This window comes from Meleagris gallopavo, chromosome 3, assembly GCF_905368555.1.
Source record: "Meleagris gallopavo chromosome 3, MGAL_WU_HG_1.1, whole genome shotgun sequence".
Lineage (NCBI taxonomy): Eukaryota > Metazoa > Chordata > Aves > Galliformes > Phasianidae > Meleagris > Meleagris gallopavo.
Genome location: NC_139406.1, coordinates 63,240,097 through 63,267,239, shown reverse-complemented (window position 1 = coordinate 63,267,239; position 27,143 = coordinate 63,240,097). Strand labels below are relative to the sequence as shown.

Here is a 27,143-nt window from a genome sequence, read left to right as displayed (position 1 = left end):
AACAGGTTATGTCCTACAGAACGAAGGAAAACGTTCCCATATCAAGTTGCATATTTGCAGTATTAATTTAAAACTTTTAATCTGATCTATTTACACAGTAATTGTCATAGTTTCTGATCCCAGTGTTAAAGGAAGCTCTGAGTGTGACACGGTATTTGCAGCAGTTCAGGACAATGTAAGCCAAGTCACAAGTCGTCACTTCCTGCTCTGCATGCAGCACCTGTGCAACTGGAAAGCCATGAAGTCAACAAAAAAATGTCTTGGATGGGTGACAATCTTTCTAACGTTCTATTCATTTTAAGGTATGGCCAGAGTTGACAGAAGTTCCAAAACTGTTTCCAAATCAGTTTTTTTCATGAAATGGAGAAGCTAACATTTTGAATTTGTTTAACGTGAAGCTTGAACTGAATTTAAGCACAGTGTAGCATTCTGCAAGACATGCTATCAGTTCTGCTAAATCTGTAGTTATGCTGTCTCCGGGGACGTTGTTTGCAATAACTTTGATAATACTTGACAAACTAGAAAAATAAAAGATTAGTCTCAAAGGACCTCTTGACAAGCACTTAGGCAATTCTTCTAAGATCTACATGGCATTTGTTATCTCCTTTCTCTACATGCAGCTAATTGACTTTTGAACAGGAGATTGAAAGTTAAGGGTCTGAACACTTTTAGAAACATGGTCACAGAGGGCACCAACCATGAGCCTCAGCCAAACAGTTCAAACAGAGAGATGAACCATATGTTCTGGAATAGCATTGAGCTCACAGAAATCAGTATGATAACGTATCTGCTTACTGAAGTAGAACTCTACAAACCCTGAAATTTGCTTTTAAAGTTGGCTTATTACCCTCATAAAATGGTATGATGCTTCATAGGAACTTGGTATTATGGTCAGTTTTTTATTTTTCCATTTCTGCCAGACTAGTACGTGTTTTGGGAATCAATATATCAACTATAAAATCTGCTTCTCAGTCTCAGACAGCAATATAGACTAAAGCACCTTAGAAGGGAAAAAAAATGCATTAAAATTATGCTGTGTAATAGAATGAAATTTGCTGTACTTACTCTTAGTTGCTGCAAGAACATGAAATTAATTACTTCCCTAGGGTCAAATTAAGAGTCATTTTCAAGAGGATGGAATTTGGAATAAGGGCTAATGTAAACAGTTTCATCTACTTTAAACTAATTTCTAAAAGGTTTAGTTAAAACACTATTCTTCAAACATATAAAATAAAAAACAATGTATGTATATGTAATAAGTAGTAACTGCAAGTACACTGAAACATTTTTTAATCCCTTAAAATCACATCCACACTAGGTTATTTTTATGTATATCTAATTAAGTTCTATAGAAAACCAAAACTCTTCAGATGCTCACTGACCAATTACTTCATTGACCAGGTTAGAAACTAGAGAGGAAAAAAAAAAAAAACTGTCAACTCCTGAAGCCTAATTTCACAGTACTTACTAATGCTTAAGAGATTAGACTAAACCTTGTAGTTGACAAAGCGGACACAGGAACTGAGCAATAAGTATGTGAACTGTGTTGATGATAAAGAGCTACGGAGCACGCACAAGTAGCTTGAATTAGTCTTTCAAGGAAGCATTCCAATCACAAATTTAAGGAAAAGGTGGCTCACTTTAATAACCACAGGCATTGGTCACTATGTAACAAGACATCCTAAAAAAAGTAATCACAATTTGTCCAATAGTAGTTTACAAGTGGATGGTATACATTAAGATACAGAGGTAGAAGTTCACTTTTACAATGCTTCACTAATACAGATTACCAAATTCAAGGCACAAAATTGTTCGCTTTACAAAAAATACTGTAAAAATGTCATTTGCTGTTCTACAATGTGAGTACAACTCAAAAAAATCTTTACACCCTTCCATACTCCACATGTAAAGTTGCATCAGGCGTTACTCTATTTTTCATTTGCTAATAGTTGGCATATGACCAGCAGTTACATAAACAGTTTGTATCTCAGCTGAGTTGCTTTGTCTTTTAGGCACAAGTCCAGTTACAGAAATTTAGTACAAGAGCTTCCTCAGGGGGTGGGAGAACTCTGTCGGAAATAAGTACTACAAAAAGAAACATAGTCCGTAACAGCAGACTGGACTCTGACATATATAGAGGGAAACAGAACAGAGCATATTTCAAATCAAGTGACTTGAAAAAAAGTCGATTTAAATCACTGACTGCATTCCTAGAAAGCCAGATGCCCAGTACAAGTTTGAATGTATTTCTGATACATTCACTTGCCTTTGAATCTGCAGAGATTTTAAAAAATTTTATCTTTGTTTAAATAGAATACACACAATTGGTACAAAAGAGAATTACACCACAATCTGGCCGTGTGTCCTTTAGAGAGCTTGGATTAACAAGCAAAGAGATGCAGTCAGAAACTGTCCTTGAATTTGCTAAAAGGTCATAAGCAGTAGCTTAAATATCAAGATTTCCCTCCCTGCCCCTTACCAAACACTACAGGGAAAAATGAACAACTTCCGAGACACTGCATCTTCTGGTTGTAGACAGCTTTTATAAATCTTGGTAAGCTGAGGAAGAGATATCACACAGTGCATCCCTACAAGAAGTATGACTAGTTTACTGTACATACAGTGAGATTCTAAAGGACAATGGTGGCGGCTACATTGTAAATTCACCTTGTTTACCTATCACATTTTCCAAGTACTCTAGTCAGTTTTATTTACAGTATATAAAAAAACATTGATTTTTAGAGTTCAATACACAGGTTGAGGACCCAAGAGAATGCCACAGTAAGATGATGACTTTTTGCATCTCTTAGATGCAAGTGCACTTCACAATTCACTCAGGTAACATTATCATAATCACCTATAAACGTTAGTCCATCCAAACCAGTGTTAAATTCCATTTTTTGCTTCATTGTTGTTTGTAGCCTGTTTCCTTTGAGCAATGAAGGGGTACATACACTTGTCTGCTCCCAAAAACCGGTACATGCATACAACTGCTTCAAAGGGCAGAATACTGCAAAACACAAGTTGTAAAATTGTTAAAAGATGGCACAAAAATAAAAAAAACCCTGTTTATTATGTACTTGGGCTTTCAAATGGAATATAATAGCTATTGCAGGGCTTTCCTAAGACAGTTTAGTAAAAGTATTTTCCAGGACATTTTACTGACAAAATTGACATTCTAGACACCCAGCCATACAGGCAGGCATAAAGGTGGAGGAAGTAGTTATTTGTTCACCAGCTATCAGCTTAGAACAGATTCTCTGCTGCTTCTTCACAAACCTGTGCAAAGTGCACCACAGAAAGTCTACTAGCAATCAAAAGTAGGGCCAGAAGTCAACAGACATTTAGAAAAATCTAATTTGGAATTAGTATTAATTTATGCAATTCTTTGATCACCAGATGTCTAGCAACTTTTACACATATTTTAAACTCAATCATCCATCCTCAAAAAGAGGTCTGGAATAAAGAAAGCAATTTCCTCTCTGCCCCCTTCAGATAAAATTCCAAGAGGTAAAATGAGATGAATATCTGACCACAGACCCTCCCCTTCTTCCTATATACTACTTTTATTTCAAGGATAATAGGAGTTCTATCAAAGGACTAAGACGGAATCTCTTCAGCCTCTGGAAACAGTGTGACAGACACTCATTTAGTGGAAAGTAATGCACAGAATCTAGGCATTAGGAGTAAGGATCACTGAAATAGATGTCACTGGTACAGGTGTCTTTGCTGGCAGTAGTACTGTTTGTGCAGTAGCCACTGGAGGGCCTTTGATCTAAGTGCGGCTGCCTGGGGCATGGATTATGCAGAAGCTTTGATCTCCCTGTTGGAAGCTAAAGTGTTGAATGCAAGAAAACCCCAAGGGCCTTTGATGTGACTGTTGTTGCAGGAGGCACTGCTTGTGTGGAGAGCACTGAAGCACCCTCTGAGCTTCTGGTTGAAGCTAGCTCAAAGACTGTAGTGTTCTCAAGTTGCTGGCAGAAGAAACACATACATGCTCTCTTCCAGCAAAGATGAGAGCAGTCAAGGTCCTCCCTCGTCTTTGGTGACCCTATCCACCAGGAGAGACTTGAAGGAGAGAACAAATGCTTTGTAAGTACAGCAAAAAAAAAAATCCCAATGCTCTCAGTTTCAACCATCTCTCACAGGACTGCAAGATTTTAAAGGTTCCTACTACACACTTAAGGTTAAAGAGAAAGAAAAATCCATACAGCTGTGAAACTGTTCTTTACAAACTAGCATGCAAGTGATGATGCATAAGTGGAAGTGAGCCAACTGTATTACATTGCATCACTCAAATAGAAGGCTAGTTACAGAGTTCTCATCTCAAACCTGAAGTGTTAGACAGAACAAAAGGAGATGATTCCTTTAAATAACCTTTTCCACAAACAGACTCTGCAATTTGGTTCTGAATGTGCAGATTTTTACTGTATTGATGCGAGTCCTAGACACATTAGGGCCTCCTCCATACTCGTCCTAGACACAAATAGTTACAGGTTCCTTTGCTGGAAGCTTCCTTATTCCCCCATTCCTAAATAAAAAGAACTCACAAAATGGAAGAAAAATCTGTTGAACAGAATATGAATCTAATGAGGATGGAAGATAACAGAAATTCAAAACTAGGATGTACAATACATAGGATTACAGTTTTATGGAACTTCCCAAGAAAGCAGTATTCACTTATGCAAGCCAAGAGACAGGAATTATAACTGAACAGCACCTATGGCCTGAAAAGGTGTGAGAGTGTTTAAATCTAGAAAGTGGACATGTTCACATATTTTACTAGCATTCTGCTGCTTGTATTGCCAACTAAGTGGCATTTCAGATGTTACCTTTTCATGAAGGTGACCATATACATGAGGCGAGGTGTGCAGATCATCGGCTGATCTGTAAGGATAGCTCTCATAGCCTGCTTCACACAGTATTCTGGTTTCAACGGTGGAAGGAAAGGCTCAATTTCTTTTCTGAAATATTTGATTAAGGCGGATTAATCAAGATGTATAAAGGACTGCCAACCTCAGAGAGTTCATTAACTCACTTCTTTTGTTTTTGGAATGCCTTAGCAAAGACAAATGCTTCAACTTTTGCATTCACTATTCAGTAATAGGAAATATAGGTCAAAATTTGTGCTAAGCACCATGGGACAAAGGAAATTCAGAAAGTCCCTTTTTCTGGGGTCAGGATTACTGATCACACTAACACATGCAAACAGACATAATATTTATTTTAATATTTTTATGGTAATGAGGTTAAATTACCAGCAAATACTTTTATAAAACTACAAATATAAGGGAGACAAATTTTACTCACCTGATCCTGCACCCTCTGAACATTCCTGTATCTACAAGATAAGGGCAGACTAAAGTTGTTTTGATTCCATCCTTTTCAGCAGCTTTCAGTTCATGGCTCAAAGACTCGTGAAAACCTACAGCTCCAAATTTGCTAGCACAATAATCCTGTGTTGGCAATGAACAGGGGGAAAAAAAAATAGCACCTTAAAAGGGACAGAATGAATCATATTTAAAGCCAAGGCATATTTGATGCGACTCTACACAAATGTAGCAACAACAAAAGACACCCACTGAATACAGCATCACATCAACTCATCTGCCACTTCAATTTTAAAGCAATCAGTGCAGAATCATGAAAACAGAAAAGTTGAATGTATGAGATTAACTTGGATTCAAGTCTCTGAAGCAGGCAGGTTTGTGTGGCAAGTTACTCTGTTTACCAGTTTGCTTAATATCAAATGCTGGAATGGAAGACTGAGAAATCTAATACTACCTAGGGGTCAGATTTGAAGAAGCTTAGTGATTTGGCAGGACATATAGAAATCTGAAATGTTTCACTTTTTGTTAGTTTCAATAGGAGGTATAACAAATATTTGGTTGTATTATATATTTAATTTTAGAAAATTGTATAGTTTGCTTATCTCATAAAATACTCAAAATTCAAAAATAATTGCAGAGACAGTAGTAACATCCAAGTTTTCAGTTGGATGTGCCCACACCCATCATCAAGGAAATTCTCTCAAGAATTCTCAAGAAAGTAAATACACTAAAAAAAAAACCTTTAACTCACACCAGATTAATTCATTTCTGCTAAAAAACAACAAAAAAAAACCAAAAACCAAAAAAAACAGGGCAGTTTAAGATTCTGGATTGAGTCTAAACTATATGCAAAAAAAATAAAAAAAATAATAAAAAAAAAAATCCCTGCATTTTACAAGGTAGTATGACCATCATTCTGTAAGACTTATTAATTCTTTTTCACTACTTGAATGATTTTTGTTACCACTTGCATTTGTACTAATGACTCAAAATGCAAGCTTATATGCTCTAATCCTTACCTAGTTTTATGTATCAAACAAGTCACAGAAACTGGTGTTCTCAAATGGCTGATAGGTCCTAGATGATCTACTGCTTACAACTTGGAGCCTAGTAAGGCAGGTGAGCCACCTATTCTGCAAGCAAGGTAGGTAGCCATTTCCTCACGGAAAAAAATAAAAATAAAAACCAAGATTTTTCAAAAATCCTTGCCTTTGACTTCAGCCTTAGCACTACATTTCTTGGCAGTAATGGGTAGGTGGATACCTTTTGAATTACCAGTAGTTACCAGGCTACTCAACAATCATTCAGCATTCTGAATGAATCCAAGTGGCAACTGCACAGGTATGGTGTCTGTGGATCCCACTCACAGAGGGATGTTAGGTGATTTGGTATCCATATTACTGTAATCTCCAAATACTTTTGAAGATTTGACTATTTTCTCGAGCTACTAATACAAAAAAAAACCTTATTGTAAGCCAAAAAAAAAAAAAAAAGCCAGATTATTACAATTCAACAAACCTCTACTCCAGCAGTACTGAACAGTCCCAAAGAACTTGCAACTGTCACAATATGTCCATGATTCATTTCCAGCATCTTGGGAAGGAATGCTTTAGTCGTCTACAAAATAAATAATACAAACAAGAAAAAATAGTGAACTACTACATTAGTTATAAGTGTTAAAACCTTTACCTCAGTTTACGATAAAGAACTTAGAAGATCATTGCATAGGTTTGGAATTCCTTGGTTTTTCAAAAATGCCAACAGAAAATCTATAGCATGTTTGTGAATTCAGACAGCAATGATTGTATCTCCAGAAATGCGAAGGTTAAAAGATCAATTGAGCTCAGACATGTTTATTTTTCTGCAAGAGACTAGTTATCAGAAAGAGATAATTTGAACCTAAAATGGAAGTAACTTTTTTTTTTAAGACAGAAAAAGGAATGCAAAGTGTTTAATTACGCTGTACAGCATTTCTGTGTTAAGATCAGTGCCAACTACCAGTTCTGATTATTGATAACATATTTTCTCAGCTAGATATGGTTGGTTTTATCCACTTAACTTACCCTGTGCATTTTACAATAACGAAATACTGGAGAGGCAGATGTTTTGCTGATATTACCTTTCACATGCAAAATACACTAAACATCTGCTAGTTTGAACTGCTTTCCATCTTTATTAGTATCCATTAGCATTGCTCTAACTAAAAGTAGATGCATACATCCATTATTAATTCCATATCTGAAAGGTTTCAAAGATAAAACAAAATCAAGCGTCAAGATGAAACTTTATGAGTGCTTTTAACCACCACTTTGATTATCTCAAAGTTTGTTTGTTTAAACACCCAAATCAGACCGAACACCTTTAAAAAAATAAATTTTTAAGTGATAAATTGAAGGCAGTTCTCAGAAGACCACCTCTACTACAATATCTAGCTTTCTCACCTGTTTTTGAAGCCAACTCACACTAACGTTTTTAATATAATATCAAGCAGAACATCATATATGCTGAAAATCAATTATGTAGTAAAATGGTTTGCTCAGTTATTATTTACTTCTGCTTGTAGGTAATCAGCATACTATGCTAGAACACTTTTAAGTTGCTAAAGAATTTCAGATAATGTATGTTAATCACAAATGTGTGGTTAATATATAAATCTACTGATGGCAAGCTTCTATTCCATTCTAACTCAAGCAGAACTACAAATTCTTTGTCCTCCCAGAAACCAAGTTTTCCCATGTAATTTGGATCCGAACCCAGAGTATGCAAATGCCCCTGAAGTATTTGCTGCTTTCTTAATTGTTGGTCTGAATCTTGTCAGCTGCATTGTTAAAGAAACATGCAAGCTACATCTGAATCCATCTAATTCCATTCTTATGCTGTCTGCATTTTCCAATCACAGACGTCAGGATAGTTTTGCTCTAATGATTTTCACATGTTCTTATACAACGTTTTTGCCTGCAGGTGTTAAATGACTAATCCAGACCTCCTAACACCACACAAAAGAGTGTTTTCACTGGATAGCTGGCAGATGATAGAAGATTAACAGACCTCCTGACTCCTTGCCTTTTCTACTGTTGATTCATATAACTCCTAGATTCTGTCATAACTGTATAATGAAGCTAATTATAAAATATAATCTGAGAGCAAGCTGTCTTGCATTTGTTTCTTTCCTCGTGGCAGGGATCTCTAAACCTCTTATATAGAGCCTCAGACAAGAATTTAGTTCACTTGTTAAACTAATCTGTGCCAGGCACATGAAGTTTCAGCCTCCCTTCCCATGTTGCCTGGTTATCACGAGGCAACAGAGTCTCAAAAAGGTAAGAAGCTTCACTTTCCTCAAGTTATACAGTACATTATTTCTCCACAGTCACCCCACAGCACTGACCACAGTACGTTGGCCCAGGTCTTCCACACCAACCTCCTCAGAGACAGCAGAGGACCCAGTTCAGTCCTGCTAACAATTTACTCCCCTCCATAGCATTAGTCAGTTCCATCAGCAGTTTCCACTTAGATTTCAGTTATCTGTCCACATCACACCGGAATGACTGATTGCCACCCCACACTGCCAGAAAGTGTGATAACGCAGACTGAAGCCATGCCTACAAAGCACAGGAACTAAAGAAAGAAAGGCACTTGCCTTGGAGTTTGTCCCTCATAAGGCGAGGGGGGAGATGGAAAGAAAAAAGCAGCAACAGATTTTTTGTCCTACCACATCCAAGGCATAGACAGTGTTTATCTCGTAGGAGAAAATGAACAGGAAAGTGCTTCTTTAGGCTTTTGAGGTGGTTTTCTTTTCTTTTTTTATTGCCTTCTCTATTATATTGTCATCTTCTTTCTTTTCATCTTTTTTGTTGTTGTTGAGAGTTGTGGAGGAAATACGTTGAATTGTAATTGTGTCCGTAAATCCTTATTATTACCTATTCTTACAGTTGATAAAGATAGTTGCATCATCAAAAACGTACAAACACAGCAGTCAACTATCAACACCTCAGCTAAATGGATAATAGTAAGTCACCTTGGCTCTGCCATCCTCCAGCCATCTGCTGCAGCTGGGAGTCAGTACTTAAAAACATGCATGGCGAGAGACAGACACACCCTACTGGAGGACACATTTTCAGTCTCAGAGTAAGGCTTGCCCACTGCTCCTCCCAACCTTCTCTTGCTGGGAAAAACAATCCCAAAGTGAAGTTATTCTCTTTCATGGTATAAGCAATCCCCAAATAAATCAGTGTTCTTACTGAGCTTCTGGCACAGTCTAGTTCATTGATCAAAGCAGCTTCCTCCATACTCTGGTCCCCAGTTTTTCTGTCTGGTACATAAACCAGACCAACCTAGTTTCTTGTTTCTTTCAGCTTCAGCTACATCTGCCTACCAGACCTGACATCTTCTCTGTGCTTGTCATGATGCTGAGAAAGCGGTTCAAAGTTCGATTGGTTCAGGGGCAAGATGCCTCTTGGGTGGCCTTCCCATCTGGCATTTGTCTGAACAGGTAGCACAGCCCACATTCGTTTTCTGAGGTGATGTGTGGACACACTAATCCTCCACTAAAAAAAGTATTAGAAAATACTATGCAAGAAATGCGGTACTGTCCATGGCATTAGAGGTCAAGAACCAGGCCCCCAAACTAACTGAAATGATTTAATCAAACTATCTGCCTTCAGGTTTGATCTTTTAATTTCAGTTTTACATCTCACAGCTGCAGAGGAAGACATATAACTAAAATCATTTAAGTGGTTCAAGTTGAAGCGAGGTCTTTTATTAATGATAAATGTCATACAGTTTTCAACACAGAGGATAAACCAGAAAGTACAGTAGATGAAAGGAATTATGCGAGGAGGAATCAGGAAAGATACGCGGTGTCCAAAGCCAAGAAATTTAAGTTAAGCATCTTCTTTACTCAGAATTGCTCTCTTTTTATTTCCCCCTCCCCCAGAAAAACAGAAAAAAGCCCAAAGTATGGTACAAGCAAGTTTTCTAATCTGCACTTCAGATTAGATAAATCAGGTAGGTAGGGCAGACTGAATGTAAGAAGCTACTCTAAACAGAGAGTTTTTTGTTTGTTTGTTTTTGAGACTGTTTAATCTTTATGTTCAGGCTCCATAAAAGACCAATTTCAAACCTTCTAAGCAATTTCCTCCATGCTTCTGAATATATAAGAACTATTCCCAGTAGCTGTAACATGTATTCCATGTGCACACAGCTTTAATGACTTATTTTTCGTAAGTGTGAAACTGAACAAGCATTTACATGTCACTTCATAGCTTTCGTAATCTGTTCTCAACATTTTGGTTTACGGCAAATTAACTTCTAACAGTCTAGCACTTCTTCCCTCCCCTTCCCCAAATTCTTTAGTTCCATTCTTAATGAAACAAAACTCAAAAGATTGTGCAACACAAAGAACAGCACAGCTGCAATGTCAAGACAAATTAGCCTAAATACAGCAAATGAGAATATGAAGAAATACTCTGTTTGGGAAAGTGATTTTTTTAATTAAATTTTGGAGTAATTGTTCTTAAAGTAGAAAGCAAGCCTACACAGAAAACAATGTTAGATGTATGCAGCTCGAAACAATGAATACTGAATGCAAAAAGCACACCGAAGTGGAAAAGCACATGCTACCTCATGTTTATAGACTTGTTTCTATATTAAAGAAACATAAAGCAGGGACCAATGTGCAAGATCCTTTAAAGTTTCTATTCTTCAATGCAGTATTTTTTTCTATACTTTTTGCCTTCCACCAACACCCAACCACCCTTTACAACTATTCCGATAGCATGAACAAGCTGCTTTACATAAAGGTAGAAATTCTTTTTTGCCAAAGGAATAGCTTATTTTCCATATGATCCCTTCAAATAAGGTGGATAGAGTGTAGTTACTTTTCAGGGGCTAATAGGAAAACTTGCCTATTCCTATTGCTGTTGTTAATCCACAAGAGTGGCACGCTGGTGTAACAGATAATGATTTTACTCAAGCCGCAGCTATTCCTGACTGCCAGAACAGCCAGATGCATAACAGTATTAATAGGTACAACATTTGGGTAACTGCATTTTTTTTTTTTAATCTTCATGTTAAAAACTTTTCAGCCAGATCCACAAGGCAGAGTTAGTGACATTAGTCACAGACCCATCTAGATGACTCTATTTAAGCCCAGAACTAAAGTAGCAGAAGTCACAACAGCCTGCTACCATGGCTAATAACATGAAAGTATTAATATGAAGCAATGGAGACAGAGACAAAAAAAAAGTTCCAGTTTCTATTTAAAATGCACCTTCATCCTCTCTTTGCCTTGCGTGGACATTTGATTTTACATTCTTCACTTTCTTCGTGGACCACAGTACAGCACTGCAGGTTCTCCTTCCATGTAGGACAACACATGGCTGTCATGGGGTAAAACTCAGAAGTTATCATGTGCCCCAGTTTTCTTTCCATTCCAATAACTGGAAAGTAAGGCACAGAAGTCTGACAAAAGAGAACATCAAACTGTTCTGCAAACAGTCTGTGGCAGCCTAAGTCTTAATGGAGGTTTCTCCAAACTGGACAGAATAGCAGTAATGCACTCCTGCATGTTGAAAAGAAAAGTGAGGCACCTAAAAGGCAGAAAAATCCCATGGCAAGCTTATCAGTAAATATACTGAAGTTATTTTCAACTATAGTCATACAGTCTCTCTTATTTCAGAAGAGAACCACTTTAAATACATTTTATAAACATGGGGTAAAACTTCATTTACAGCATTATAACAAAAGCCATTGCCAAATATTTTTAGAAGAGTCTTGGAAGCATACCCTAGAACTACGCAACTCTCAAAGGAGAATTTATTCACATTAGAAGCTACAATATCCAAAAATGCCTTCTCATACACCAAAGCATACCATCACAAGATTGGATTTAACAGTTCATTTTCCTTTTATTTTTTGTTTCCAAGAGAACTGGGCACAATAAATTGATATTTGCACTATCATCTCAATTACTTTTTCTCCCCACCCTTCTTAAATTCCACTATACAAGCATCTCCAAAATATTTGAAGGTGAGATTATTAACTGTGCAAAGACTACATCAAAAGTCCTCAACTGGACACTAGAGAGACCACACAACACAGCAGACATGGCTGTGTTGTTAACAAGCTGACTACAGAAGGCAGATAGAAGTCTACAACTATTGTTGACCTTGCAAATGTAAGGGACCAAAACTGTGCCTCTACTTGAAAGGAGCTCAAATGTCTCTGCTGGCTGGTTTCAAGAAGTACTGGGCCCCCTCTGGATAATTAGCCACTGTCTAAGTAAATATTTAAATAGCTGTAGAGATCAATGCTATTTTTGATCTTCAGTTTCTATTTTCAGTAAACTACTGTGAAAAACAAGTCAGAATTATGTAATTTTCATAAAGTAATGAATTAAAAATGCCACACATTTCTTTGGATTGTTCATGGGTGATCACGCCCAGTTCCTTCTAGAGTAAAAAGGAACAGGAGATAGATTGACTTCCTCAAGCCAAGCTGCCACAGACATCTGTATTAAAAACATGGAAAGAAACCATCTGAACAGGCCTTGTGTTCAAAATAAAAAGCTAGCACTTCCAATATTTCATTTCAAAAGGAATCCCTTAATTATTTACCTCCTGGCAGGCAACACAACCTTTAATTTCTCACTAAAGCTTTATTTGTCCTTCACATAAAAACCCACTGCTTTGGGACCATGGGGATTCCTTTAATATTGAACTGCAACAGCAGTTAATGCTTAACATACATGCACAGTAATAATGTTACAGTTGCCTTGCAACCAGAAGCTCCCGAAAGAACGGGAAGTCTGTAAGGATGACAAGTATCAAGGAAGCAAAGCCACACATGGGCACACCGATATTCTGTGTGCCCTACAATTGTAGATAGAGTGAAACTACAGATAAGACCTAACCAGGTTAAGAGGCGAAGGTAACAAAATAAGTACTCCAAAGATCTAAGTCACTAAGACAACACCAGATAATTTAAAACTATATTTGATTTACAGAGAAATAAATATATTTTTGCTCTCTCTAACTCTGTGTGAAATAGGACTTTGAAGTACACAAAGTCTTTGCATAGAGAAATCATGATCTATTACTTGAATCACTTGTTTGGGGTTTCTTTTTTATTAATTCAAATCAGTAATTAGTGTGCCTGCTTTCTCCTCTCTCATATCTGATCCATCCACAAAATCCCTTGCTTCTCAAGAGACACAATCAGCTAAGAAGCATCATATCTGTAGAAAACTAGGTTAAACCTCATTTATTGAGGTTTATAAGAGGGTTTGTTAGTAGTAACAAAAATATATCATGCAATTTGCTGAAGAAAAATACGTTACAGTCCATAATTACATTTCTATATTGTTTAGCGTTTGTAGTACTTAAAGTGCCATTACAAAATTTCTTGAAATTTCAATATCAATAGCTACCATTGTTTCCACTGAATGTTTCAGCTCTTGTGGTAGTTTCAGCTCTTGTGGTAGTTTCCTCTCACAATGAATAAACTCATGTTGAGTGTATCAGAAGAAAGCTGAAACTGAATGAAGTAGTTTCCTTAATCAAAACTTAGTGCCAGAAAGCTGTTTACAATGCATAGATAGTAAAGATAAGATAAGTAATGCTAATAAAAAAAGAAAAAAAATCACAGGAAACTAATACCACTAGTTATCTCTCAGTCATTAATCATTGTTTTCCACTCTTTACTACCAGAACTAATTATGCCAAGCCTAGGACAACTGAACATAGCCTGGCTAAATTGTCTTTTGTATAGTTTGTTAACAGGGCTTAGTTAGAAAAGGGTTGTGTCTACAGAGAGTGGAATATGAAAAGTGCTTAGGAAAGGACCTTGCAACAGAGACTCTTGTTAACTTATCGTGTCACTACATTGTCTCTCCCTCCCCTTTCGTTTAAGGGCTTCATTTCCTGTGATACTATCCCAAATTGCATAACTAGGACTGGAACAGAAAACAGCTTTGTTCTCCCCTTGCTCTGAAGTGTACGTAAGTACTCAAGCATGCTACCTAAATAACAGAATTCCTGTTTCAGAATTTTTCTTCTTGAGAGTCAAGATGGAAATTCCACTGTTACCTAAGGCTTAAGGCAATCTAGAGCTAACCAAAGTCCCAGTTGCCTTAGATAAACCTTTTCTTTGTGTTCACCATCACAGCAGCACTTTAGACACCTTTACCTAGGGCATGTACTTTAGGTACATGTACCACAGCCAAAGGTGGCCCCAGTTTTTCCTTAAGAATATTTCACTTTTGTTTAGAGAAGCCACTGCTTTGTATGCTTTCTGGGCATTCAAGCTGAACTACCGCTGTTAATTCTATACCAGCAAGTGGAAGTTAGAGCTTTCACGTTACTGGTATGCAGTCTTCACCCTTTTGCTCCAAGATCTTTTGTACTCTTCCCTACAGAGAAGAAACAGGTTGTAGATTTTTAAAGCTTTTTAAATTATTTCCACCCACAGATGTCAGACTTCTACTTAAGTGTCTAGTCTTCCTAATGAGTGTATGCTGCACCAGTCATTTCTGTGGAAGCATCTGGCTGCCTTTCATGGATATGCTTGTATATATTCTACCATACATGCATATAAACTTATCTACTTTATCTGCACTTACAGATATGGCTTGCATAACTGCTTTATATATGTGCATCAGTATATACTGCTACTTAAATCACCAATTGTACAGTTAGGGCTCTTCACTTTTTGCAAATCTTTGATTTCATGTGGCTATGAATAATGGAGCACATTCTCCAGTTAAGTCAAAGCTACCAGCTCCCCTCTCAGCAAAACATTTCTCTGCCTCTTGCAGAGAAAGAAGTTCATAAGCAAAGACGCTACATTCTTTGTCCCTATGTTAAGCTAATAAAAAAAAAATTTTAGGGAAGTATGCTGATGCCCCTGTTACTTCTTTTCTGTATCTCCCATATAGTTTTGTCTGTAATATATTATCATGCTCTAAAATAGCATCTTTTCCACTTCTTCTCCTCTGGTCTAAAGGCTTTTCAACTGGAAAAAGTGAGTCCAGTAAGGTAAGGCAGCAAAGGGCACATAGATGAGCATGCTCTGGAACTAACGTATTTTCAGCTGAATCCAGGACACATGCATATTGTATTATCTTCAAAAATAAAATGATGCTCCCCTTCTATCAGAAACCTTCCACTGACTGCGCTCCTTTGCCTGCTTCTTAAAGGTATTCATTCAGAGCACTCACAGACAATTCTGCCTGCACTGAATTTCAATGGCTTTTAAGGCTCTAACAGTACAATCATACTGGATTCTCAACAGCTAGCAATGAGCAAGGGGAAGAGTTTATCTCCTTAAGCAAGGCAGAATTGCAGAACATAGATTGTCAGTGATTTGCCATTTGAAATGCCAAATTAAAATTTTAAAAGCCGAAAAGTTTTAGTAATAGGTTAGATAGCATGGTAAGAGGGCTGTTGGAGGCTTAGCTATGCATTTAGTTCTGCCTCACATTGCAAAATAAACGTGATAAATGTCTAGTGGAACTTGGGAACAAATGCATACATGCAGATTTCTCTGGTCAGCACAAGTTTAAGACGTAACCAAGCATGAGAACTGAAGCTTTCAGATGAAGTCATCATGTTGAAAAGATGAACTCTTTCTACCTGCCCAAAGATCTCATTAGGTGGGCTGATGTTTATTGTCTACAAACAATATTTCAATGCTTTCAGACTATAGCCACTACCAAGCCATGATTACGGTTCAATTTAAAGTGCTACACAGTTGGCAGTAGTCTGAAAACTAACATGCAGTTTCAAGCACAAGGATGTGCTTTCTTTAAAACAATTGTATTAGCATCCAAGTTTTTCATAAACTCAAAACTAACAGAGTTCCACCACCACTGTAAGAAGATAAAGGACTTAAGTTGCAATTTCAGTAGACAGCACTATCAACATTATCTTCTTCCACATGCATGTCTGTCAGTAAAGATCTAACTTGCATTTATCCAAATGCCAAATTTAAAGTTACTTCAGAGTTTGCTGGTCAAGCAATATCAGAAGTTAACAGTTGGCTACTTCTTTCCACAAAAGCTGGGTTTAAGCCCTGTTGAAGTCAAATGACTAGAAATTCTGCTTTGTTTATACACTGACAAATGGCCCAGTCAAAGGATTTGTGGTATTTCAGAGCAATGTTGACATTAGTGTAACAAACACATCAGTCCCTCACCTTCATTAGCACAAGTTTGTAGCAAATGTCCAACCATTTGGAGAGCAGTTATTTATTGCCAGCTATTTGATAATCTTGACAAAAAAAAAAAATGAAAACATGCCACTGTGAGTCAGTGAAAAATCCACATAACAAATTCATTTTAGAAAAGCTATTAGATAAGAGCTCAGAATATTCTGTTCAGGGAACAGGAACGCAATTCAACTTCCAAATACACATTCTTCTCCAGCTTGCCATAAGCTTAGTCATGCTCTGGAATACTTAGTAACGCTTAATATTTTAGTCTGCATATTTCCAAATATTACTAGAGAACAGTACTTAGGGAAAATATGAAGTCATCACTCATGTTTTACAATTTACGTAACTGACTTTTGAAGATGTGGCTAAACCAAAAAAAAAAAAATCTGATTTCTTTACATACCTTAAGGCAGTACCTCCACAGCATTGTTAGTGCTGTGCAATATCTGCATGCAGATGAAAACTGAGTCACTTCATTCACCCATCCCAACTCAGTAACTAGGTCACTGTTAAAAATGAAAGTAATTGCACCATAACTGAATATCTCACAGGAAAAAAAAAAAAAAAAAACAGGATTAGGAGGAGAGCTTCTCTCTTCACTTAATAGTCCAATTTACTGGAAACTAAAAAATACAGAAGCTATTGCAATTGAATGAAAATTCAGCTTAAAAGCCTATTTAGGAACAAGCAAGACTCTAAAAGAAGGCTCCCATTTACTACAAAGTAAATCACTGAATGAGAAGGAACATTTTTTAAGCATATGGAGGTAAGACATTTTTTAAATTTGAAGTGGAAATACTTCTCCCTGTCCTTCCTCAAAAAAAAGTCTAAAAAAAAAATCTTAGCAGGTAAATTTTCTCTTGATAAGACACAAATAACACAAAAAAGACCAGAACTACAGCTAATAAATTGACCAAAACAGTGCGATTGCTTTCTACAACGCACAAGAGCAATCACAGTATCAGTCCAAAGCAATAAGCAAGAGTCATTAACCCTTTATCTAAGGGTTTTTAAATAGTGCATAATTAAAATACTGCTCTCTCTAGAAATGAAGTTACTAAATTCAGACTATTATGACTGACAGATTTACAAAGCTTGGAACCACGTATACCTATTTAAATGATTTAAGCCCATATATCCTATTCTAGAAAATCTTGGCAAGAACAAGGTTTCATTAGACAGCTGTAGAGGTCCTCTGCTACCACACGGTTTTAGCCTACTTCCAGTTTCTTTCACACAAATACTATTTGGTAAGTGTCAGTCTAAAATGTTGATGAAGCAAGTATAGTCTCTAAGAAGCAAAACGAATCAATTTGGACAAGAAAATGAAGCTTCCCTCTGCAGAGTTCTGTGAGCTGAGTTGGTTCATCCAAGGATCAGATGAACACCAAAACTAGCGTAAAACATTGATTCAAGGGATGCCCCCATGCTTGCCGCCACTAAGCTGTATTGAAATTTTTTCCTAAGTCAACAGAAATTGTGGCCAAGTTACTTTTAAGGCATATGCTCAAGCACTTATACAAACCAGCGCTGTAAGTGGAGTGCTTCAGAAGCTGTCACACAAGTTCAAACAGATGGCAGAAATGACCAGGGCGCATTTAGGTGCAGAATTCAACAGCCAAACAAACTTGAATTTCAAAAGGCTCACACCAAGAGAGTCACCTCTGCTCTGCAGCTGTTTCTGCATTCTTTGGCCTATAACGCCCTCCGCTCCTGATTGCAATACCTCACTTGTGTCAAGTGTTAATTTGGCTGGCATATAAATCATTATTCTAATACAATTATTTACAAGAACAAAGCGTTCATTCAGAAGTTTAAGCATTGATGTAAATCTTTCCTGCTTGTTACATATCTCCTTTCAAACCAAACAATAAGAAAGTGAGATGCCAGCAGTTTATGTCCCCTTATTTAGATCATAGCTATATTTTTAAATACACGTATTTTTATGCAGACTAAGAAGCCTAAGACCAGGAGTACAAGCATACAGCATAACATGCAACTCAGTAATAGCTTGCCTGTGCAGAAATACTGCTACCATTCTTCACAAAGGACACGCATGTATCAATTACTCAGTTTTATTATCAATGTGAATAGCCAGAAATCTTAAAGGCTGGGGAGCAAGGTTTATCATGTAAATGATGTTTTATGTGTAAATGATTTTGGCTTTTACATACAGAGAGCTTGAGAAAGATCTAATATTACAAATGCATAACAAAAACTCAGTCAAACAAACAAGCAAAAAACCACACACACACACACGCACACACACACACACACACACAAAGATCCAGATCAAATCAAATTATGAGATGCATTGGGAAAGGATAATACTTTCCAACTCGTATAGATAAGAGTACAGAAAATCATAAAAACATGGTGCTAAAAAATGGCAGGGATAATGGTAGAAAACACAGCATTCATCTTACTTCAACCTGTCTAGACAGAGATTTGATGGCCCTCAGAATTACAGACAAGGATTGCTAGCTCACATTGCTCACTTAAGGCTGGTTTGCCAATGAGGAAAATACTGGGTTAGCAAGACACTTATTCACATCTTAATTAAGATTATATTTCTCTGTATTTGAGCACACAAACACATCTGCCTTCTAGAAGCATACTATTGTCACTTGGTTATTACAGAAAGGTAATAATGTGTTAAGATCTCATTAACATCATCACTTTTTGTAAAATTATAAATGTTACTTTAGACAGAACAATCAGTAATTTAACACTTCATCATACTCTATCAAAGCACTGCTCTTCTAACCACCGAGGGACAAAGAAGGCATATGCGTAATTTTCATATGGAGTATTTCCCTGAAACAGCAGAGACACTCTCTCCACTTCAAGCTAGGTTAAGCACCACAGTGGCAAAAACTGTCATTCCATTCAAGGTTTCCTGCTTCCCAAGTTTTTCATAAGTAACACCATAATATCAGACCAAAGTCAGTGCAGGGGTTTTTGCTTATTCAGCTGACTTAACTCATTCCAAAAGAAGGAGAAATTTAATCACCACACTGATCACTCATCCAGCACCATTTCTTCAGAGCAGATTAGCAATCCTGAAAGCACTGATATGGTTTGCTGACAAGTCTTTAACCCTCATAAAAGTCACAGGAGACTGAAGTGTGAGATTACCTCAAGGACCTCTCCTCCGCAAGCTACACTGCACTTCCAGCTTTATTTTAGAAGTCTTTGGAATTACAAGCCACTAATAACTGACTAATTCTTCAAATGTATTTCAATTAGTTTGAGAAGTCTTGGCATGTTCTCTTCAGAGAAACTCTCCTTTCCCTTAAAGGGCCTATCACATTTCTTTTCTGTGAAAATAGCGTTATTGCTTTGGCCCCACCACTTTCACAGCCACTGACCTACAGGCAACAAACAATTAACGGGCTGCAATTTGAAAATCTTTATTTCCTGGGGTTTTTTTAGCCCAAGTTCCATACATCTTTCAAACAATGCAGAAAATCCACCTCAAAAGTATGCCTGAGAGCAGCCACAAAAACTTGAGCATAATTGAAGCACTTTAAGACCTCTGAGCCATCATTTCAGCTTTGTGAACTGACAGGGACAAAAACCAACACTTTACACCATTAGATAGAAAAGGGAGAGGCATGGATTCAACTACTGCTTGAACAAAACAGGTCAGCATTCTGTGCTAGGTAATCTTACTTGTGTGATGGAGAACATACACGCAGGAAAGCTTGTTTTGTAACACATCTAAAGAATCTTCAATACACTCTTCTCACAGTCCTGATGGAACTGTTGTCAATGAAGCCAAGAGCTCTAGAAGCTGTTTTGGTAGAGCTCCTCTCACATACTAATTTACTGCTTGAATTCACACAATTCCTACAAATGACAAACTAAGGGTGGTTTTTTTTTTTTTCTTTCAAATATGGCTGAGACTCATCTACCTCCCCAACCCATACTGCTCAATAACTCTTCAGAGCAGTGAGTACACTCATTTCAATCCACACGTATGGATACTCCTGGAAGTGATGTAAGATCCCTTCAACAGCTGAAACTTAGACATCTAGTACCTTACCAGATGTGTTTCTTTTGTTTATTTCCTCAAAAAGGATCAGAAAACTGGAAAAAAAAAGTCAGTAAGATTGATTTTTTTGAAAACAATCACAACAACTTAAATATGACAAGACTAGATTTTAGACACATACAGATTGCAAGATGCAGATAACTAATTGTCACAGAATAGAAGACTCCAGGTTGATAGCAACCATACTTGATAAGGTCCTAGTACACTATACAATACATCAATAAAGAAAGCTCCAAGCCAGTAGTTTCTGGAGCATGAGAGGGCATGAAATAAGCAAATAAATGGCTGTATGTATAAGATTTTAAATACATTGCTGCATTAGAGGGAAAGATGAATATTTTAGAAAACTACATCTGGAAGACAGTATTTTCCTCAACTGATAGAAGATTTCCTCTATTTCCTTGATAAATAAGCCCAAGAACATATGAACCACAGAAACATACCAAAGCACTTGCAAGATTTAAATATGACCAATACCCTATTTCTGTAGCTAAGAGCCTGACTGCTTTTGGTTCATTTTCATTACCCAGCATGCTACTGCATTATATGAAACACATGTGCTGTCTAGGGTAATTTACTGGTGGCATGTAATTGGAATCATTTTGCAAGGGAAGAGTTAGTTTTGATGACACTTTTTGGATCATATACACATGGTTTGGCTTGAATTTGATCCAACTCATTTTTCAAAGAAAAAAGTCAAGAACTTATAAACTTAATAAGCAAACCTCTTTGGACACGTTATCATGAAATTAAAAATTAAGACAGCTAACTTCACTCATCCAAAATGCTAAATACAGCCAGTTGGCACACTAGAATACTGTATGTTTTATCATAAACACTAGAACTTCAGAAATGAAGACAGGAATTAAACTACTGTGCCAATAGTTTATAAAAGATTAGTCCTGGCACAGTTTCGGATAGCAGCTTCAAATAATTAAATTATCTTTTCTTCTGTAGAACAGTCACCAAGCACACTTGATGTGCAACATTCTTTCATAACATTTTAACATACTAACCACAGCTATGAGTTCTATTGAACACTGGGGAACTACATGAGATTAGAATCACAGAATCCTTAGAGTTGGAGATTAGATAGTACTTATAGATAAGCCAATTATTCTCCAAGGTTTTACCAAGTCTTTCAGTCTGATTAAGCTGACAACCTGCATAAATATGTATTTAATTCAGTAACCTCTCTAGATTCCATGAAGCTTTTTCTTTCAAAGGTGTTTACATGTAGGAGATTATATAGTCCAAAATACCTAAGTTACTCAAGCAGTATTTCCCTCTTACAGAGTCCCTCTCTCCCCTCATATTATCAGTGTTGGACCATTTAGAATTTGTTACATCCCTGCAAAGGGAGACGTACACACAACCTCAGAAGTAGAGTAGTTTATAAGTGAATGAACAGCAAGGTAGCAGTGTACAAGTCCAGGCTTTAGCCTTCCGCTTTTTAAATATGACAGAGCCGGAGTTAAATGCTTTTGCTTCCCCCTTTTGGTAAGTTGAAGAGAACTCACTAGGAGGAGAGCTTCAACTTGAAAGTTTCAGAGGATTGAGGTGACAATGAAAAGCAGAAGTAGTATCACTGTTCTCTCAGAGCTGGATGCCGAAGACCTGCTGTACAGAAGGACCTTCTTACCACAGAACTTTGTGGTGCCTGATCATCATCTCGCTCTGTTCAACAACAGAATCTGGGAGAAGTCACCAGGAACTACACTGAGGTACAATACTAATACCTGTCTATTCAGCAGTGGCTTTATAACTACATGTTCAGGCAGAACAATAGATACAAGAAATCTCAATCCATCCTGAAATAATCTGTACAGTAGTTTTATTGAACACTTTCTATGATCTAAAACACAGTGTGCTGATATTTCACTTAGACTTTATTGTAAAATCTTATACAAAACTTTGCTTCAAATAGGTAAAACAACTGCTTAATCCTGCACTAAATATTATTTCAAATCTGGATCCTGACATAAAGGAAAAGAACCCCTTGTCTGTAGGAGTCCTGTTCCAGTATTTGACAAGTGCAGCCAAGTTAGCTATTCTTGCAACAGATTGGCAAGAAAGATACTGTTACATTACTGCTACAGTTTTATGCATCTGCAAATTATAGTATACCAGAGCTGGTTTGTTTCAAACTGAGAATGGATTTTGTCCCTGTGTTTTCAATATCAGAAGCATTCAAGTTATCACAGCATGAAATAACAGGTTTTTAATACTGCAATGGATTTTATGCTGTGGAAATTGCTACATGATGCATTGGTGACATGTTTATATAGAACACACATAGGAAGGCCTACACAAATCATGGATGTCAGCAAAATGGAAAGCATCTGTTTAGGCTGTGGTATGCTGCTAAAGCTCTCCTTACTGCCAGTTTGTGATATGGTACACAGCCCAGTTAGAGTCACAACAGCAAACCAGTGACAGGCTTTAGTTTTATTGCCTACTGCAGAGATTCAGCAGCATTCAAATCGTAGCTGCTAACAAAAAAGAAGTTCAGTTCACCTGCAGAGAATGTGCAGTCAACCCCATTTCAGAGGCTTCAAGGGGACAGTGTCATAGTTCCATTTGACATTTTTATGTAGAAGCATACTGAGGCTTGTTATTGATCAACACATGATGGAAAATGTTCTGTGTTACAAAGGAGAGAGAGGAAAAAGAAGTAACAACAACAACAAAAAAAACAAGACGATCCCAAAAGCACAAACACTGTACTACTGAGCAATATTACAGGGAAGATTCATGTCAATACAAAATTCTTTCACAGCTTTTTGGATGAAACATCCTTCAAGAATAGTTAGAAGTCTACATAATACTCCAGAGTATTTGCTTTGCTTTTGGACCACCAGTTTAGCTGACATGGAAAAGTCTAGCTGCATAAGACTTCACACATCTAGACAGATTGTTTTATTTAAGTCAGCATTGACTTACATTAAAAAAATTGGCTTCAAATCAGCTGATTCAGATGATATCTTATGAATTAAGTATTATTTTCTAATACAAGTCCACCCACTGTTGGCCAAGCCAGTCTTTTCTGAGATCAGGAAGGGGAAGACTAGGAAAAAGCTTTGCCAGGAGCAAAAAAATAAATAAAAGGAAAAGCAAAGCAGGACACAGGATCTGCAGGAAGCGTACATATGAACAGATCCTCAAGTAAATAGAAAGAGTGTTGACTACTCCTTAGAAGATTATGCCAGGATCTCAATTTTCATAGTTCAGATCTTAAGGAAAAAAAGTAATCTAAAAAGGTATAATTAAACTCATTTGATACTAACATTTAGAGATGAATGAAACTTATGAAAATAACAGTCACAGCAATACTAGACTGAGCTTAATAGTTAATTACTGAAAAAGAACACACACAGGATGCTTTAAAAAGGTATCTGAAACAATGTTATATATAAGTGTATGACTTAGGCCTGAAGGAAGAACAGCTGGAGCATTTAGGATCCTCCCATATTTTAATTCATGGTGATGTCATAATTTAGAGTTCTTGGAAACTTTGTCAATTCTGCTTTTAAACCACATCAATAACAGTCATTAAATCCAGCATACATCTCTGTTTGCTTCAGCATCAGTTTCACTTCTATGAAGGGAATACACAGAGCTCTTAGTTGTTGCTAGGTCTTATGCACTTTTTCAAAACTTTCAAATTACCTAAATTGCCCTAAAATACACTTTAATAGTTTCTAAACAATCTTGTGTGCATTGAAGTATAAGCACACTTTCTGCAAGCTTTACAATACATTGGAAAAAGACTGCTCTGCCATTAAGTACTTCACAGTGCGGATTTGAAGGGGCTCCTTTAGGGTTATGAAACAGCATTTAACTTCCATGTTAAAGCCCCAGGTTTGTGAGGCCCTTCTACGTTTTAAAGAGGGGGATTTTACAAAATTTTATCATCCAAAGGTAAGAACAGCCAAGGAAAGCTCAAGTTGAAGCATATTTCAGATTGCTTAATCATTTGATTGTTATGCAAGTGTATTTCATAACACTATTTGAAGGACCAAAGAACAGTTCAATACTAACAATGGGCTCGGTCTGACAGCTAATGCTAACCCGAGTGTGCATCATGCCCTCCTTCAACACGAGGACTTTTATAGCTCACTACAGTGAGATTAAAAACTTGCAAGGAAACAAGATTTAGGCAGATAAGAAGAGCAAGATCAAATAGCTTCATCAAATAACTTCTTGATAACAATCTGCTAGTTACAGAAACATTATCACCTCAGAATCAACTTTGAAGATTTTTCTTACTTCTACCAGTAGCCCCAGGAGAAAGTTATAAAGACAAATACACAGGATTCCCAAAAAAGTGCTCTTGGCTTGATTTCTTGGCCTGTTCTCCCAGCCACCAAACCAACAATTTGCCTCCAAGGCAATTCAAACAAGATCTCCAGCAGGGCTTCTAATAAGCCTTTTTCTCCAGAAGTGTGCAACTGTGCTATTGTAGCCATCATCAAAACAGCATCTTAAAGCTGCTGACGTTCTGCTCTACTACAGGAGGAGGGAGCAAAATCATTCCTTAATAGCAAGGACCTTTAAGGTAAATTTAGAAGTTATGGTTGCAACAGATTTCATATCCATGGCTAAATAAGTGTATGAGATTGTGAACTCAAGATTCTAAGAGCATAGAGCCAATTCAAAGCAATTTATTAATAACTTCAACACCCACCATTACCTTAAACAGAAAGTTAAATTAAAAGAGAAGCCTGCAAAGGGGAGAGCTTGCAAATGAAAGGGACCCTGTGCAAAACCCAAGGAGACAGGAGTTAAGCAACAGCAATTGATTCCCTCAAATTAACTGTCAGAAAAAGGGAGGATGAATGAACTATAGTTACCCAGAAATGCGCGTGACAGTTGACCATCATGGTCCTCTCAATCAGCTCATCAGGACACTCCAAAAGGTGGTGCCCAGAGACCACGCCAGCATTGTTAACCAGGACTGAAACCTCTCCAACCTCTTTGCGGACCCTCTCTGCTGTTGTGTAGACGTTTTCTCTTTTGCCCACATCACAGGTGTATGTGTAAACCTGCAAGCTGCAATGGGGCAGCACATCTTTCTCTCCGTCTCCAGCTACTAAGGAACACAGAGGAAAGAAAAGAGATAAGTTCTCAGTTGGATTTCAGCAGGCAAATAAAGAATCGAGCGAAAAAGCAAACTTACTTCCAAAGCACTAAAACTTCTGTTTACTTTGGTGTCACCGCGGTACGCGAGAACTCGCCCGCTCGCTATCGTTGCCAGCTCCGAGAGCCGCCGCGGGGACGAAGGGACACCCGGGACACGGCCCGGGCCGTACAGCCCGACTCCCTGACAGGAGGGCCTTCACCCGGCGCCGTCTAGGAGCTCGGGGCGGGACGGCCGCAGGTGGGCTCCGAGGGGCAGCGCGCAGCCCCGCTTACCTTTGGGGGCGGCCTCGGCGAGCTCGCGGTAGATGTGCCGCACCATGCCCGCCGTCTCCTCGTTGCTCTGCGTGTTGATGTCCCACAGCACCAGCAGCGCCCGGCGCCGGGCAAACTCCAAGGCGAAGAGACGGCCCAGGCCGCTGCCCGCCCCGGTGATCAGGCACACCTGCCCCGCCACGCTCTTCTCTTTGGGCCGCACCAGCCACTTGGCAGCGGCCAGCACGAACGCCCACAGCACTCGGAAGGTGACCACGAACAGCTCCAGCAGGATGTTCATGCTGGCGGCTCCCCGCCCCCGGCCCGGCGGCCCTCACCCCCGCCCGCAGCGGCGGGCACGGCGCGGAGCGGAGCCTCCCTTCGCCCGGCTCCGCACCTGGGGCCGCTTTTCTCGCCGAGACAGCCCGGAGGAGCTACCGCCGCCGGGGCTGCCCCGCTCCACCCGCCGCCGCTCGGGACGCCCCGTGCTCCGTCCCGCACCCCACACCCGACGAAGGAGCACGGGGAAGGAGCTCGCCACCCGCCCCGTCCCAGCACACCCGCAGCCCCGCTGTTGGCAGTGAGCATCTTGCTCGCTCGGCGCCCTATATAGGGCGGGCCGGGCGACGCGGCCCCTCCTCCCGGGCTTCCCGGCCCTCCCCCGGGCCCGCCCCGCATTCCCGGGACCCCTACCCCCGCCGCGGCCCCTCCTCGCCCCGCTCTCCCTCCCCGCCGCCGGGGGAGGGTCCGACGACCGCTCCAGGCCCGGCCTGCCGGCAGCGGCTTCTCTTCTTAGCGGAGCGGCCGGACTTCGGGCCGAGTCCGCCCCCCGACTACATGTCCCAGCGTGCACTGCCCCGCGCGCTGCAGCGCCACCTTGAGGCGGCGGCCGGAACGCCGCGCAGCTGGTCCGCCGGAGGTGGGCGGAGGGCGCTCTGCAGCCGCCGGAGGGAAAAGCGGGTTCTGCGCTTACCCCCGATTTTATAGGTGTTTTATCGCACATCTGCGCTTTGGTGGAAGTTATTTGCGTTCCTCGCTATAGTTTTAATGAGCTCAGTGGGGGTATAAGGTGGCTTAGGAAACGGGTAGATGTTCGCAGCGAGCAGCAAGAGGAAACTTCCCGCACACCGGCGCGCTGCGGGGCTGAGCTGAGC

General features: G+C 38.9%; 1 protein-coding gene across 2 annotated transcripts; it reads right to left on the bottom strand.

Annotated features, from left to right (window-relative positions):
* Positions 1-1,619: 1,619 nt before the first annotated feature.
* Positions 1,620-26,689, bottom strand: RDH10 (retinol dehydrogenase 10). 2 transcript variants are annotated; one of them, XM_085221282.1, is made up of 6 exons: positions 26,011-26,689; positions 25,449-25,684; positions 6,849-6,947; positions 5,311-5,456; positions 4,833-4,964; positions 1,620-3,010 (listed from the first exon to the last, which is right to left on the bottom strand). In XM_085221282.1, the coding sequence occupies exons 1-6, from the start codon at positions 26,288-26,290 to the stop codon at positions 2,887-2,889; spliced, it is 1,017 nt and encodes a 338-aa protein (XP_085077408.1). In that variant the 5' UTR covers positions 26,291-26,689; the 3' UTR covers positions 1,620-2,886. The 2 variants fall into 2 exon arrangements, with proteins under 2 accessions (XP_085077408.1, XP_003205167.2); XM_003205119.3 differs by having other exon boundaries at positions 25,449-25,687; positions 26,011-26,683.
* Positions 26,690-27,143: the final 454 nt, after the last annotated feature.